Raw genomic sequence first — 11,538 nt, 5'->3', positions numbered from 1 at the left:
GTGGCCGATTGTCACGCAATCCACATTTGCCGGATTGTCTGAACTGTGGCCACCAAACAAAGTTAAGTACTTACTCAACTAAAGCCATGACAGTTAAAAAACAAAGTAAGGTAATTCCCCTGAAATAAAACTGTCAATAGATTTTTGTTCAAACTTTGTCCACTGAATATTTATCATATGAGAGCTTTAATTATAAAATAAAAAAGGGGGTGCCCATGCTCGCTAAGGGGCAGTGAGGCATTGAAAATGTCCCATTTTAGCATTATTTAATACTTATTACAAGAACGCATTCCAAGCTATTGTAAACTCTTTAATTGTGAAACCAGAAACTGCAAGGGACCGCATACGATAAACGCTGCCAACGTAGGATCTACATGAGATCTGATCAGGCAAAAAATGTATGAAGACAAACAATAGACTGCAAGGCTGATACTACGTGAAAAACGTTTCGAGACACCAACATGACAAGAACCGATAAAGTAGGATCGCAACAGTGGACAGCTGTTTCGCCCTTCTTGGGGCACGTCAGCACTGTGTAGCGAAGATATGTAACGCCAGCCCAACAGTCAACGCACATAAATTGCAAAATGACCCGTTCACTATATCAAGTTCCGTACTTTGAACTCACTTGCGCCCCGAAACACGCGTTGCCACATTACGTGTTTCGGGGCGCAAGGAGACAAAGTGTCAAGATTGGTGTCTCGAAAAGCAAAAGAATAAATGTGGTTGGACAAGGCCAGCCTACATTTAAACATTCAACCGCATGGCCAGTACCATGCTTCAAAAACGCGTATCGGTTTTTGAAGCATGGTACTGGTCATGTGGTTGAATGTTTAAATGTTTAGGCTGGCTTTGTCCAGCCACATTTATTCTTTTGCTTTTCGAGACACCAATCTTGACACTTTGTCTCCTTGCGCCCACGTGATGTGGCAACGCGTGTTTCAGGGCGCAAGTGAGTTCAAAGTACGGAACTTGATATAGTGAAGGGGTCATTTTGCAATTTATGTGCGTTGGCTGTTGGGCTGGCGTTACACATCTTCGCTACACAGTGCTGACGAGTCCCAAGAAGGGCGAAACAGCTGTCCACTGTTGCGATCCTACTTTATCGGTTCTTGTCACGATGGTGTCTCGAAACGTTTTCCACGTAGTATCAGCCTTGCAGTCTATTGTTTGTCTTTAATTGTGAGCCCAGACTCATGAAAACACGACTCAAACTACAGTCAATACTTGTGTCGGACACAAATAAACTTTTTAAGTTTGATTTTGACAGACAGCTGAATCCTTGTTAAAATATTGGAACCAAATTGCTTGCCACGGCTATCAAACTGCAAAATAGAAAAGTCTACAGTTCAGCTGCTATTTTCCCTATTTATTCAATTTTCAACAATAGGAATCAGGTCAGTCTTTTCTCACGCAAAGCTAAAGATTAGTTGATTAAAATGACTGGAAAAAAATTTGGGGTGCCCGAGCTCGTTAGTGAGCTATTGCCATTTTTCACTTGACAGAACTCAATATCAAGGCAAATCCGCCATGTTTTCAATGTGCGCGTGCACGAGCGCGGGCTAATGACGCCATAAATTATGCGCAGTAAGGATGCGCAATGCAAATGTGAGGAATCACCTTAAAAGCATCTTTATTGACGAAAAAGGTTTCCATTCGCTAATTGTTATTCTTGAGGAAGGTAGCTGGGCAAGTTCCATGTTGGTTTCACGAATGACGAATTTACCAAATTATTATCCAACTGCAGCGAATACCGTCCAAATAACAGTAATAATATGTATATGTAATAGGACTACATGCTGTCCAATTTGGAAATAATTGGATGAGAAAAATTCCGAGGACTACCAAATTGGACGAGGCCGTAGGCCGAGTCCAATTTGGCAGTCCAAGGAATTTTTTGTATCCAATTATTTCCAAATTGGACAAGCATGCAGTCCTATTACCTATTAATTATATGGCACCCACAAACAGATGAACATGGAAAATATTTGACCCTCTAAAGTACAGTAAAATTTAAAAAATACACATTTCTTTGAATATCTGATGTGTTTATTGCAAATCACACTCAAACCAATCATATACATGCAGCATCCTGTGTGAACCTTCAAATTGCAGAAAACAGGAAAATGCAAAAATGTTTTTTTGCCACATATCACGCTTATTTAATTGCTAAATCTAAATTTGTGATAAAGAAAATGATCCATTGGAATCAAAAATGTCAGATATAAAAGTTTTCAAAATGTACCAATGGGTACAACATCTACTGATAAGACTCACATTGCAAAAGTTTGAAAAAGTGCAGGAACCCACATATTTTAAGTGTATTTAATCCCCTTAACAGAAATATCTAGCATTTGTTATCTGTTGTTATTTTGAATGGATTTTGTGACATATAACAGCAAATTTCAGGCTGTGCTTAATCCACAAGATTTTTTTATGTGGGTACTGACTGCAGCAATTTCACAATAAATAATAACCGACAAGAATAAATACGATCGCAGTGGAAAAGTTTGATACAAGGCGATTGTTAGAACCTGCATATAAAATGGGTGTCTCAAATAAAATTTAGACAGGTACTTAAATTAATCCATGTAATGAAGTAAGTGCTTTCACTGAAATTCATATCAAGATTAATCTTCATCAGAATCTGACAATACTTTCAGCGTTTTCCAGGGCTTCCTGGAATTTGGTGACATCCGGGGGGACAGGGTAGAGGGTCCAGGCATACCTGGGGGCCCAAATCCACCATAGAAATTCACTGTCCCAGTGATTGTGTTATTCACCACACTATTATTATGAGGCTGAAGGGAGGAGGGGTTGCTTTTGGACTCATCATTTTTAGGATTGTTCCCGCTTATAATGAATAAGAGCTGTCTGCATTGGTTCTCGTTGTCCCCCTCATACGAGCTGAGGCGCATAACACTGCGGTGGCCTGTTACATCGATAATCTTGTCTCGTGGGACTCCCGCACTTTTGAGCTTCTGCACACAAGTCTTCCGGCTTGGGTGGTTAGTGAACTTTTTTCCAGTAGAAGCTGACAAACCAGACTTCTTGGCCATCGACTTCATTATTTCCCCGTTGCCGACTGAACCACACTGGCCCCTTTGGTTTGGAAATGGTAGTAAGATACAATGGACCTTTGTTTCACATTTCAGGAGGTCGTCTGTGATTGAATAATAAATATTTCATGGTACAATGTACACTGGTATTTCAAAAATTTCTAAAATAAGTCTAACAGAAATAAGTATTGAAACCATTATTTATTTATCTGACAGGAACTTTGTCAGAAGTTTGTTAGCTTTAAGGCTAATCGATCGAACAACTTTTCATTACGAAAAGAAAAGATAAAATAGTCCAGCACAAGAAAAATATTGGGAGTTTATTAGAGTTGATCCATGTAGGGAGTTTTCCAAATCTCAGGGATGTGACAAGGTATACAGAAATATACATTTTCTTTTCCATTTCATCACAGTTTTGCTTCTCGGGAATATTTTTACTCTTTCGCTATGTAGGGATTTCTCCAAAGTGAAATTGTCCATCTGCTAGCTTATTTTATTTGACAACAACATGGTCTCACTTTTGAATCAACTCCTCAAACAACATGACCGGTCATATTTCGTCGCCCGCTGCGAACATTTGCGGATGGACAGCCCTGTGCTTCACCTTCAAGCCACCTTGTCTTGTCTTGGTAGGACCCTCTTTAAATTCTACGTATTTGACTGAGTTGTCTGGGCCGGTTATTATTTGGAAATCCTCGATTTTCATCGAGTAATGTTCCTGTCGTCCACGCAGTCCGAAGTGCTCTGTTAAATTCTTGAGATTCACGTTGATTAACGCTTCTGCAGAGTGCTTTCCAATTTCGCCAGACTGCCACAGAAACTCTTCATCATCCTTATTCAGAGCATCAGCAGCAGTTTTCTTTTTTCCGTAGCCCTTCTCTCGAAGCTGCTTGGCTTTAGCATTTAGTTGCTGTCTTGACTTGGCAAACTTGCGGTCTCGTAGTATGCTGTAACTCTTACCGTTGTTCTTTAGATGGCGTTCTACGGAGCTTTGCATAACAGCAAGGCTATCTGGCTCGTATTCATCTCCGTTTTGCTTTCTTATCTCTGCATAAAATCGGCAAAGAATGTCGTCAAGCTCGTCTTCGGGAATCTCCTCAAGCTTTCTTACTTCGCTTCGCTGAGCACGCCACAGGTCAAACACTTTAACCCAGGTGTTTGTGCTTCTTTGAGTGTTCTTGTTCTGATTATTCTCCCTCATCTCGAGTAAATCAGTAACCTCTATCTCTAGAAACCTAGCTGAAGACTCCATTTGAAAGTTTGAGACGTCAAACAGGTGGAGAGAAAAGTCGGGAAATTCCGCCATTATTAAAACATAATAAAACTCACTCGCTGACGTTTGATGGCAGTGATAATAGCTGCAACCTGATTGGCCAATACTCGGTTCTTTTATTTATCTTGACATTTGACTGGTTGATGGAAAGTATCCAGATTTTTCTCAAATCGGACAGTTTGTTCAAAGCTAAACTAAACGTTCGAGCAAAAACTATCCAGTTTATTTCAAATTTGGACAGTTGGCAAAGATTAATAAAAAATAGATCTGTTGGCAATATTGTAGTTTGATGCAGCTATATAATTAACAGCGATATTGCACAGTTATTAACCGCGCGGCCATGGGCCGAGCGCGGTTCTAGGTTTACCCGTGGTTTATAATTTTTTTTTGTATTTTTTTTGTCGGTGACCAGACGCAGACCTCCGCTCGGCCAAACTTTGAGTTACGCAACGTGTGATGTTTTTCCGCCAGAAGCTGTTAAAACATAAACACACGAACAATTTTACGGATATTGTTTTCTTTTTTGTGGGTAAAATATATTTTCTTTTCGCTTTATCAAAGCGTTGGATTTAAAGGGAATAATAAATACGCTGAAAAAAGGTATTACGTCAGCCATGGAATGCGCTGACGTTGCAGCTTTCACTTTCGCTACGTGACAAATAAGATCGTGTTTACTTTGCAAGTTTATTTCGGCAGAAGCGACGGTCATTAATTTATTTGTAATTTTGCGAGTATTTCTTGCGGTTTTAGGCAAATGAAGTAAATCCTTTGACTGTTTCATCGCAGCGAGTTCATAGATCGGAAAGAAAATTAAATGTTTGGAAGCCAAGCAAAGAACGTGTCAGAACGTGCAAAGATTACGTCATTGATAGGGAAATAACCACCGTACTAAAGATAGCCGTAGATAACGCAATTCTTGAATTATGTGACTCGTGTGACTTCTTTGCTAACCCTTAACTCAAGGGAAAAAAAACAATTAAATTTAATCGTGACTTTAAAGAAAGAAAGCGGTTTGTAATAGTGTTCGTATCTTCATGCCCATACATATCCCGAAGAAACTTCCAGATTAAGACTATTACGTCATCGGAGATGTCACAACGGCTACGACTGATGGTGCGATAATAGAGTTTATGTTGATCAAGTGCTGTGATGTCTACAGTAATCAATGAATCATCAAAGATTGCTTTGGAATATGCACTGCGTTGCGACTGTAGTACTAAGAAAACAGTTAAATTTTAAAAGCGCGGTTATAAGATCTAACAGATCTTCTTGTTTGTACAGTAGAAAACCTGTTTGCCGTACAGGTCGGCGCGCGCACGCAAAACTGTCACACTCTCCGTCTTTCATTGACAAATTTATTGACTACGGTACAACAAGTAAAAATATACAGCGGTACTACACTCCAAAACATCTAATAAGATATACATATATACCACACGTTTATGTCGCTCGACGGGATACTTTTTTTGGGCCGCGGAAGAGACTTTCGCACAATATAATATAGAGTATGAGCTTTCAGAAAATTTTAGTTTCAACTTCAAATTCAATATTCCAGTGGGTTTTTGGTGGTATTGAAATTATCTAAAATAAGCCCTTTCGCTCACGAGCTTCGATGAAGGTACTTATATCGGCCTAAAATATTATAACTCTTGGAACTTTTGCTAATCAAATTAATGTTATAGAAACAGCAAGACATGCACTATAAGCTGCCTAAAGTATATTGATAGATATCATCGCGTTAATCTGTACGAGCGAAAAGAAAATGCACAATTTTCGGCCATTTTCGGCGGCGGTTGCCAGCTAAAATGGCGATAGTCGAACTTCCTCGATTTCGAAAAAACCAAAGCGCTTCAGGAACTTTGAATGGTATTTTCGAAAACAATATAGAGGTTACTTGGCCGAAATTCCGCGACTGTTATCTCATTCTCAGCATTTAGGGGAATTGGCTCCTAGTTGTGCAAATGTGTTATTGATACTATAAATTAGTAATCGTTCAGTTTAGGATTCGTGCTCGTAATTTCAAATCGGCCTCGCGCTGCTCTCTCGTCCAGCCCAGGGCGTCCGGTCGATTTTGAAATTACACGAGGTCGCCCGATTACTCGCTGAATTGTTCTCCATCCGGTCAATTAATTTTACTGATATCAAAAATTAATCGTATCAATAACATGTTTGAGATTGCCAGTGGTATTTTCCAAAAGTTTTAAAAACTGTAGTTAACGTGGGAATAGCGCAGGTGTCCAATTGCAAGTCAGTGTCTAATAACAGAAAGCTGTAATTGATATCTGCAATTGGATGCCCATCTGGTCGTGCGGCAATTACGTGAAAATAGGGTCGCGGAAAAATAATCATTTTCGAGATCTTTTGTTGTTGATACGATTAAGAGTCCCTGTCCAGAAAAATGGAAAATAACTCGGCAAGGGTCGAAAATTCGATTTCGCTCATATTTTTACGGTATATAGGCTAGGGCATGACAAAAACTACTGGATAGTTTTTTTGGCAAAATATCCTCTCATTTCAAAGAAATAGGCAAATTAAAATTCCGTTAAAATCGTCATATGACGCACCATGTTATTAAACAAGTTTGAGAGCCTCGCATGCGAAACCACATCATTCTTCCGTCTTTAAAACACTCAAATATTTTTGTGCAATGTTGATTTAAGGAAATTTCGTTCACATGAAAGTACTTCGTAAATATGATTAATTTTCACCATGTGCGAAACCTTCGAATGGATTAAGCTTCTGGTGGTTGAATTGCAGAAGGATGGTCTACAGATTCTTGTAACAATTTCTTTGGGCAAATGATTGTGAGCGACGCGAGAGCTTTTCAAAGTACGTTAAAAATGCAAATATTTGACCATTCCCTCGTCAAATTTCAATTTACGGGTTAGACGTTTATTTTAGAATGCGCCACATGACTTGACCTATGTTAAGTTAAAATAGACACAGAGCTGATAATTTCGAAATATTCTAACCTCATTTGCTGTAAAAGGCAGGTCCAAAGCCGATTTGACGTGTTTCTATGGAACGCCAGAACTGTCTTATGATACTTTTTTTATTATATTGGGTGGTTATGTCATTATATTTAGTACTTATGTTATTATATTCGGTGATTAACTCATTATACTCGGTGCTTATGTCTTTTTATTTTTTTATCAAGCATCTGAGCGGGCCGGATTCCTAAATCCTCGAACTTGATTGGCTAATCATACGCACGTGACCGGTCCAGCTTTTTACGGTACGGCCCACGGGCCGGATTTTTTCTTCGCTGCCTAAATTTCGCTTCTAAAAGTTAGCGGTAATCGTCAATCTTTTGCCTTTTTACACGTTCATCGACGATTAGTCAACGCAAGTTTATCTCTGTTCACTTTAGAATGGCAAGGAAAGTCACTGTAAGTAAATTCAATTAAGTGTTTTGAAGTTGTGAGAGTTTGCTTGGTTGTTTGTAGCTTGGCGCTGTAATGGCGCTTAATCCTATATTTCTCTCGCCGTAAAATGTGAGTCAATTTCAGTCGAGTTTACCTCTCTGATCGTTGCTGTATTTAGGAGAATTTCTGTGGAATACACTCAACGAATTTGCCCTCTTTCTGCTATTCAATTTACGGTAGAAAAGTCTGATTTCAAGTGATTTTAAAAGCAACGACTGACAGAAATTGTTTTTGTAGTAAAACTTTAAACTTCGCACGAAATTTCACACCGCAAAAACAATTTTGGAGAACTTAACTGGTGAAATAAATGCAACTAACTCAAAGTAGTTCGAAAAAAATCTGTTTTTTAATACATTTTTCTTTGTCTACTATCTGAGTTACTCGCTCGTTGCCGAGATTTTTTACAAATCATTAGTAGACGGCGCGCAAGCCGATTCAACGACAAGAGTTACATAAACAAACCCATTTGTAATCTGTAAAACCAATTTACTGCAGGAAAAAAACTAAACATGTTATTTGCCGGCTTAGGGTCGGTCCGTACGGTGAAAAACTGTGACCGAGGGCTTGAAAATGCTGCCCTCGGCCTGCAGCCTCGGGCAGAATTTTCGAGACCTCGGTCACAGTTTTTCACCATACGGACCTCCCAGCCAGCAAATAACATATATCAGGAGCCATAATCGGGGACGGAGACCGTAAGCGCGCGCCATTTCTAGTATTAGGGTTGTCCCCATGATATGGGACAATAATTCTACTTTTAGAACAAATTGCGCCATCGCCTGCGGCACACGCGCGAACACGCTGCGAGGATTTTTGCGGATGTCGCGCGGGGGTAATGGCGTCCGAAATATTCCCGAACCTTTTCATGTTTTTGGCCCACAATTCAACGCGTTTACGTCTGTTGGAATTTTGCTTAAGTATTTTCGTCGTAAGCTGCTCCAGTTTGAGTGAAGTAAGACAGTGTCGAACTTGGGTATGTTCCGCTTTAAGCTTATATATATCGCTAACCAAGTTGTGCTCCGACGGATGCTTCTTTTACATGAGCTGTACTTTACTCCACCTTAAATTTCACATATGTTGAAGATTAACAGCTTTTCCATTACACAGCAAAAAGCTAGCTGGATATATTTAGATAACGCACAGCTTCAGGACTTCATAGTTTCCTAGCTCCTCTTGCCACACGCTTGCGAGGAATTTGTCAGTCTATCGCGACTGAAAAGTAAAACAAAATAATCGCTAGTTTGGTCAGTTTGAGTTTCGCCTGAATTGTAAGCAACGCTTGATGTTTGATCAAGGCCCAATAACTTTACGTCCGTAGATACTGCTCAGTTTTATTCGTGTAAAAACCCAGTAAATTCTCTGTTGTCGATGAATGAGGGCGCCCGCAGATCTTATTATTCATTCCCAGCGCGAGATTGAAGTCTTGTTTTCGACCCTGAAAAACCCACCTTTTCCGTTAGCTCAGAGCATAAAACTACATATAAGCGCCCTGGTTCGTATTCCCTGCCTTATTCCCTGCCATCGCTGTGAATAATACGCAAGATAATCTCTCAAGGTCTCTGAACCTTTACCATTTGATCACGCAACGTGACAACATCCACGCGAGAGCCCCCGACATGTGCTTGGATCCGCGCGGATATACGACGTCAGGATGGTGCAATTTGTTCTAAAAATAGAAAAATTGTCCCATATCATAGGTGCGCGCGGATCCCAAGACTTACGGTCTTCGTCCCCGATTATGGCTCCTGCATAAATATATGCGGTGCTGTCTTCATTATATTCGGTGCTTCCCTCGTTATATTCGGTGCTTCCCTCGTTATATTCGGTGCTATCTTCGTTATACTAGGTGCTTTTTTCATTATATTCGGTGCTGTTTTTATTATATTCCTGTGCTTTCTTCGTTATATTCGGTTCTAACTTTGTTTGGTGTTTTCTTCATTATTACGGGTGCTAAAGGCTTTTGTTCTTGGGCCATCGTCGTTTAACGAGGAATAAAGCACAAATAGCGGTGATAAACATATTAAACTTACGCATTTTAATAACTTGACGTTTCGTATGCTACGAAACATACATTTTCAAATTAACAAATAAAGAAGCCTCGACTGTGCTCTGTTCTGTTGTAAAGCACTTAGGAAGCGGTAGAGCACGAAAGAAGTGTAGGGGAAAACACGAGACGTAGTCGAGTGTTTTTCCCTACTTCTTGAGTGCTCTACCGCTTCCTAAGTGCTTTACAACAGAACAGAGCACAGTCGAGGCTTCTTTATTTGTTTTATGATAAAGAATCAGATAATTTCCCCACGCATTCGACTGAATTTTCGAACCAAACTTTATTTTCCAAACGAGCCAAAGTGGCGTCAGCCGTGCACTGTTCTCTGATAAAGCACGCTAAAATAAGCCAATCACAATCCTTGTTAGAATTGTTCAAATAATTTGATTGGCTAACGAAGCGACAGCTGTCAATCACAAACTGGACTTCAGCTAAGCTTTCAGTTTCGAGAAGTTTGAGCGGCTTTCGAGAGAAGAACGATGCCTTCAAAGTTCGCTTTTAAGTTAATTTTTAAATACGGATCTCAAGGCAGGTAAAGGTTTAGAGTCCAGAGGAATCCGGCCGTATTGTGGCCCATGGAAACGAGCACTTTTCCAGTGGAAATTATGAAACACGGAGCTCAAAGCTTGTGGATGAAAATGCGAAATGCCGGGTTGAATTTGAAAGGAGCTACAGTTATTTACGGCTCGTAGCCGCATGCAGCAAGATTGCCCGAACTAGCGTAAAAGTTAGAAAGACTTAACGGCTCCCACTGGTTCCACTTCGAGCACAGAAGAGAATATCAGAGCAAGTTTTGCACTGACCACTCGTCGGTTTACTTTGCTGAGATGACCGGAGAACGAGCGTTACTACACTGCATGTAAGTGTTGTTTGAGCAAATGAGCATTTTTAATTGTAAATTTACAAAAATAAAGCTTCTCATCATAAACAGAGACAGTTCAATTGTTTTCTGTCGTTGTTTTACTTCTTAGTATAATTTCTGCCTTCGTAACAAAATTAATGTCTTTATCGAAGCACTGTTTAGGTTGAGAATTTGTGTATTTCGCTACAGCTGTACATGTTTTGTCGGCGGGAATCTACCAAAACTTGTTATTTTAGTACAGTTTTAACACTACTGTTGCTAACAATGGTCCCTGTGAGCCATATTTACTGCAGAAAAATAGCTCGCTTCCAGTGCGTTCGTCTGAGTCACAGGGGATGTTTAATTTGAGTCAAATTTGTCAAAATTCCGAAGCAAAAATTTGGAAGCCAACTTACCGTCATCAACCCGTGCTCTGTTCTCTGATAAAGCACGCTGTTTCAGTCAATCAGAGCGCGCGTTATATGGAAACTTTATTATAAAGTGGAATAAAGACCGTTACAACTTTTGAAAACTATATATGAAATGTAAATAAGGGGTCTGGAAATGAGATGAAGAAACATCTATTTCTTAACAGAAATTAAGAAATAGATGTTTCTTAATCTCGTTTCCAGGCCCTTATCTACATTTCATATATAGTTTTCAAAAATTGTAACGGGTGCTAACACTATTATATTCGGTGCTCTCTTCCTTATATTCGGTGCAAAGGCCACTATATTCGGTACTTCCTTGTTCGGTGATTACTTCATTATGTTCGGTGCTTACTTCATTTTATTCGGTGCTTTCTTCGATATGATCGTCACCAGTCTTCGCGAGGGGCCGTACAATTTGGAGGTAGTCTAGGGAAAGCCGGGAAAAACTGGTGTCACGAAAACTCA

The 11,538-nt window shown here is 39.8% G+C and overlaps 1 protein-coding gene and 1 pseudogene across 1 annotated transcript; both read right to left on the bottom strand.

The window, feature by feature from the left end:
- Positions 1–2,578: 2,578 nt before the first annotated feature.
- LOC149118884 (uncharacterized) lies at positions 2,579–3,729 on the bottom strand (annotated as a pseudogene).
- LOC110065466 (uncharacterized protein KIAA1958-like) lies at positions 3,610–4,365 on the bottom strand. Its single transcript, XM_020772647.2, has one exon. It carries the CDS (start codon positions 4,363–4,365, stop codon positions 3,610–3,612), a length of 756 nt encoding a protein of 251 aa, XP_020628306.2.
- Between the last annotated feature and the right edge of the window lie 7,173 nt (positions 4,366–11,538).

This window comes from Orbicella faveolata, unplaced genomic scaffold (assembly GCF_042242905.1).
Source record: "Orbicella faveolata isolate gen_17 unplaced genomic scaffold, um_ofav_v1 contig_1, whole genome shotgun sequence".
Classification (NCBI taxonomy): domain Eukaryota; kingdom Metazoa; phylum Cnidaria; class Anthozoa; order Scleractinia; family Merulinidae; genus Orbicella; species Orbicella faveolata.
This window is presented reverse-complemented; position numbering and strand designations above follow the sequence as displayed.

Excerpts from the sequence above, each read along its gene's own strand:
- LOC110065466 (XM_020772647.2), bottom strand. The coding sequence starts at position 4,365 with ATGGCGGAATTTCCCGACTTTTCTCTCCACCTGTTTGACGTCTCAAAC.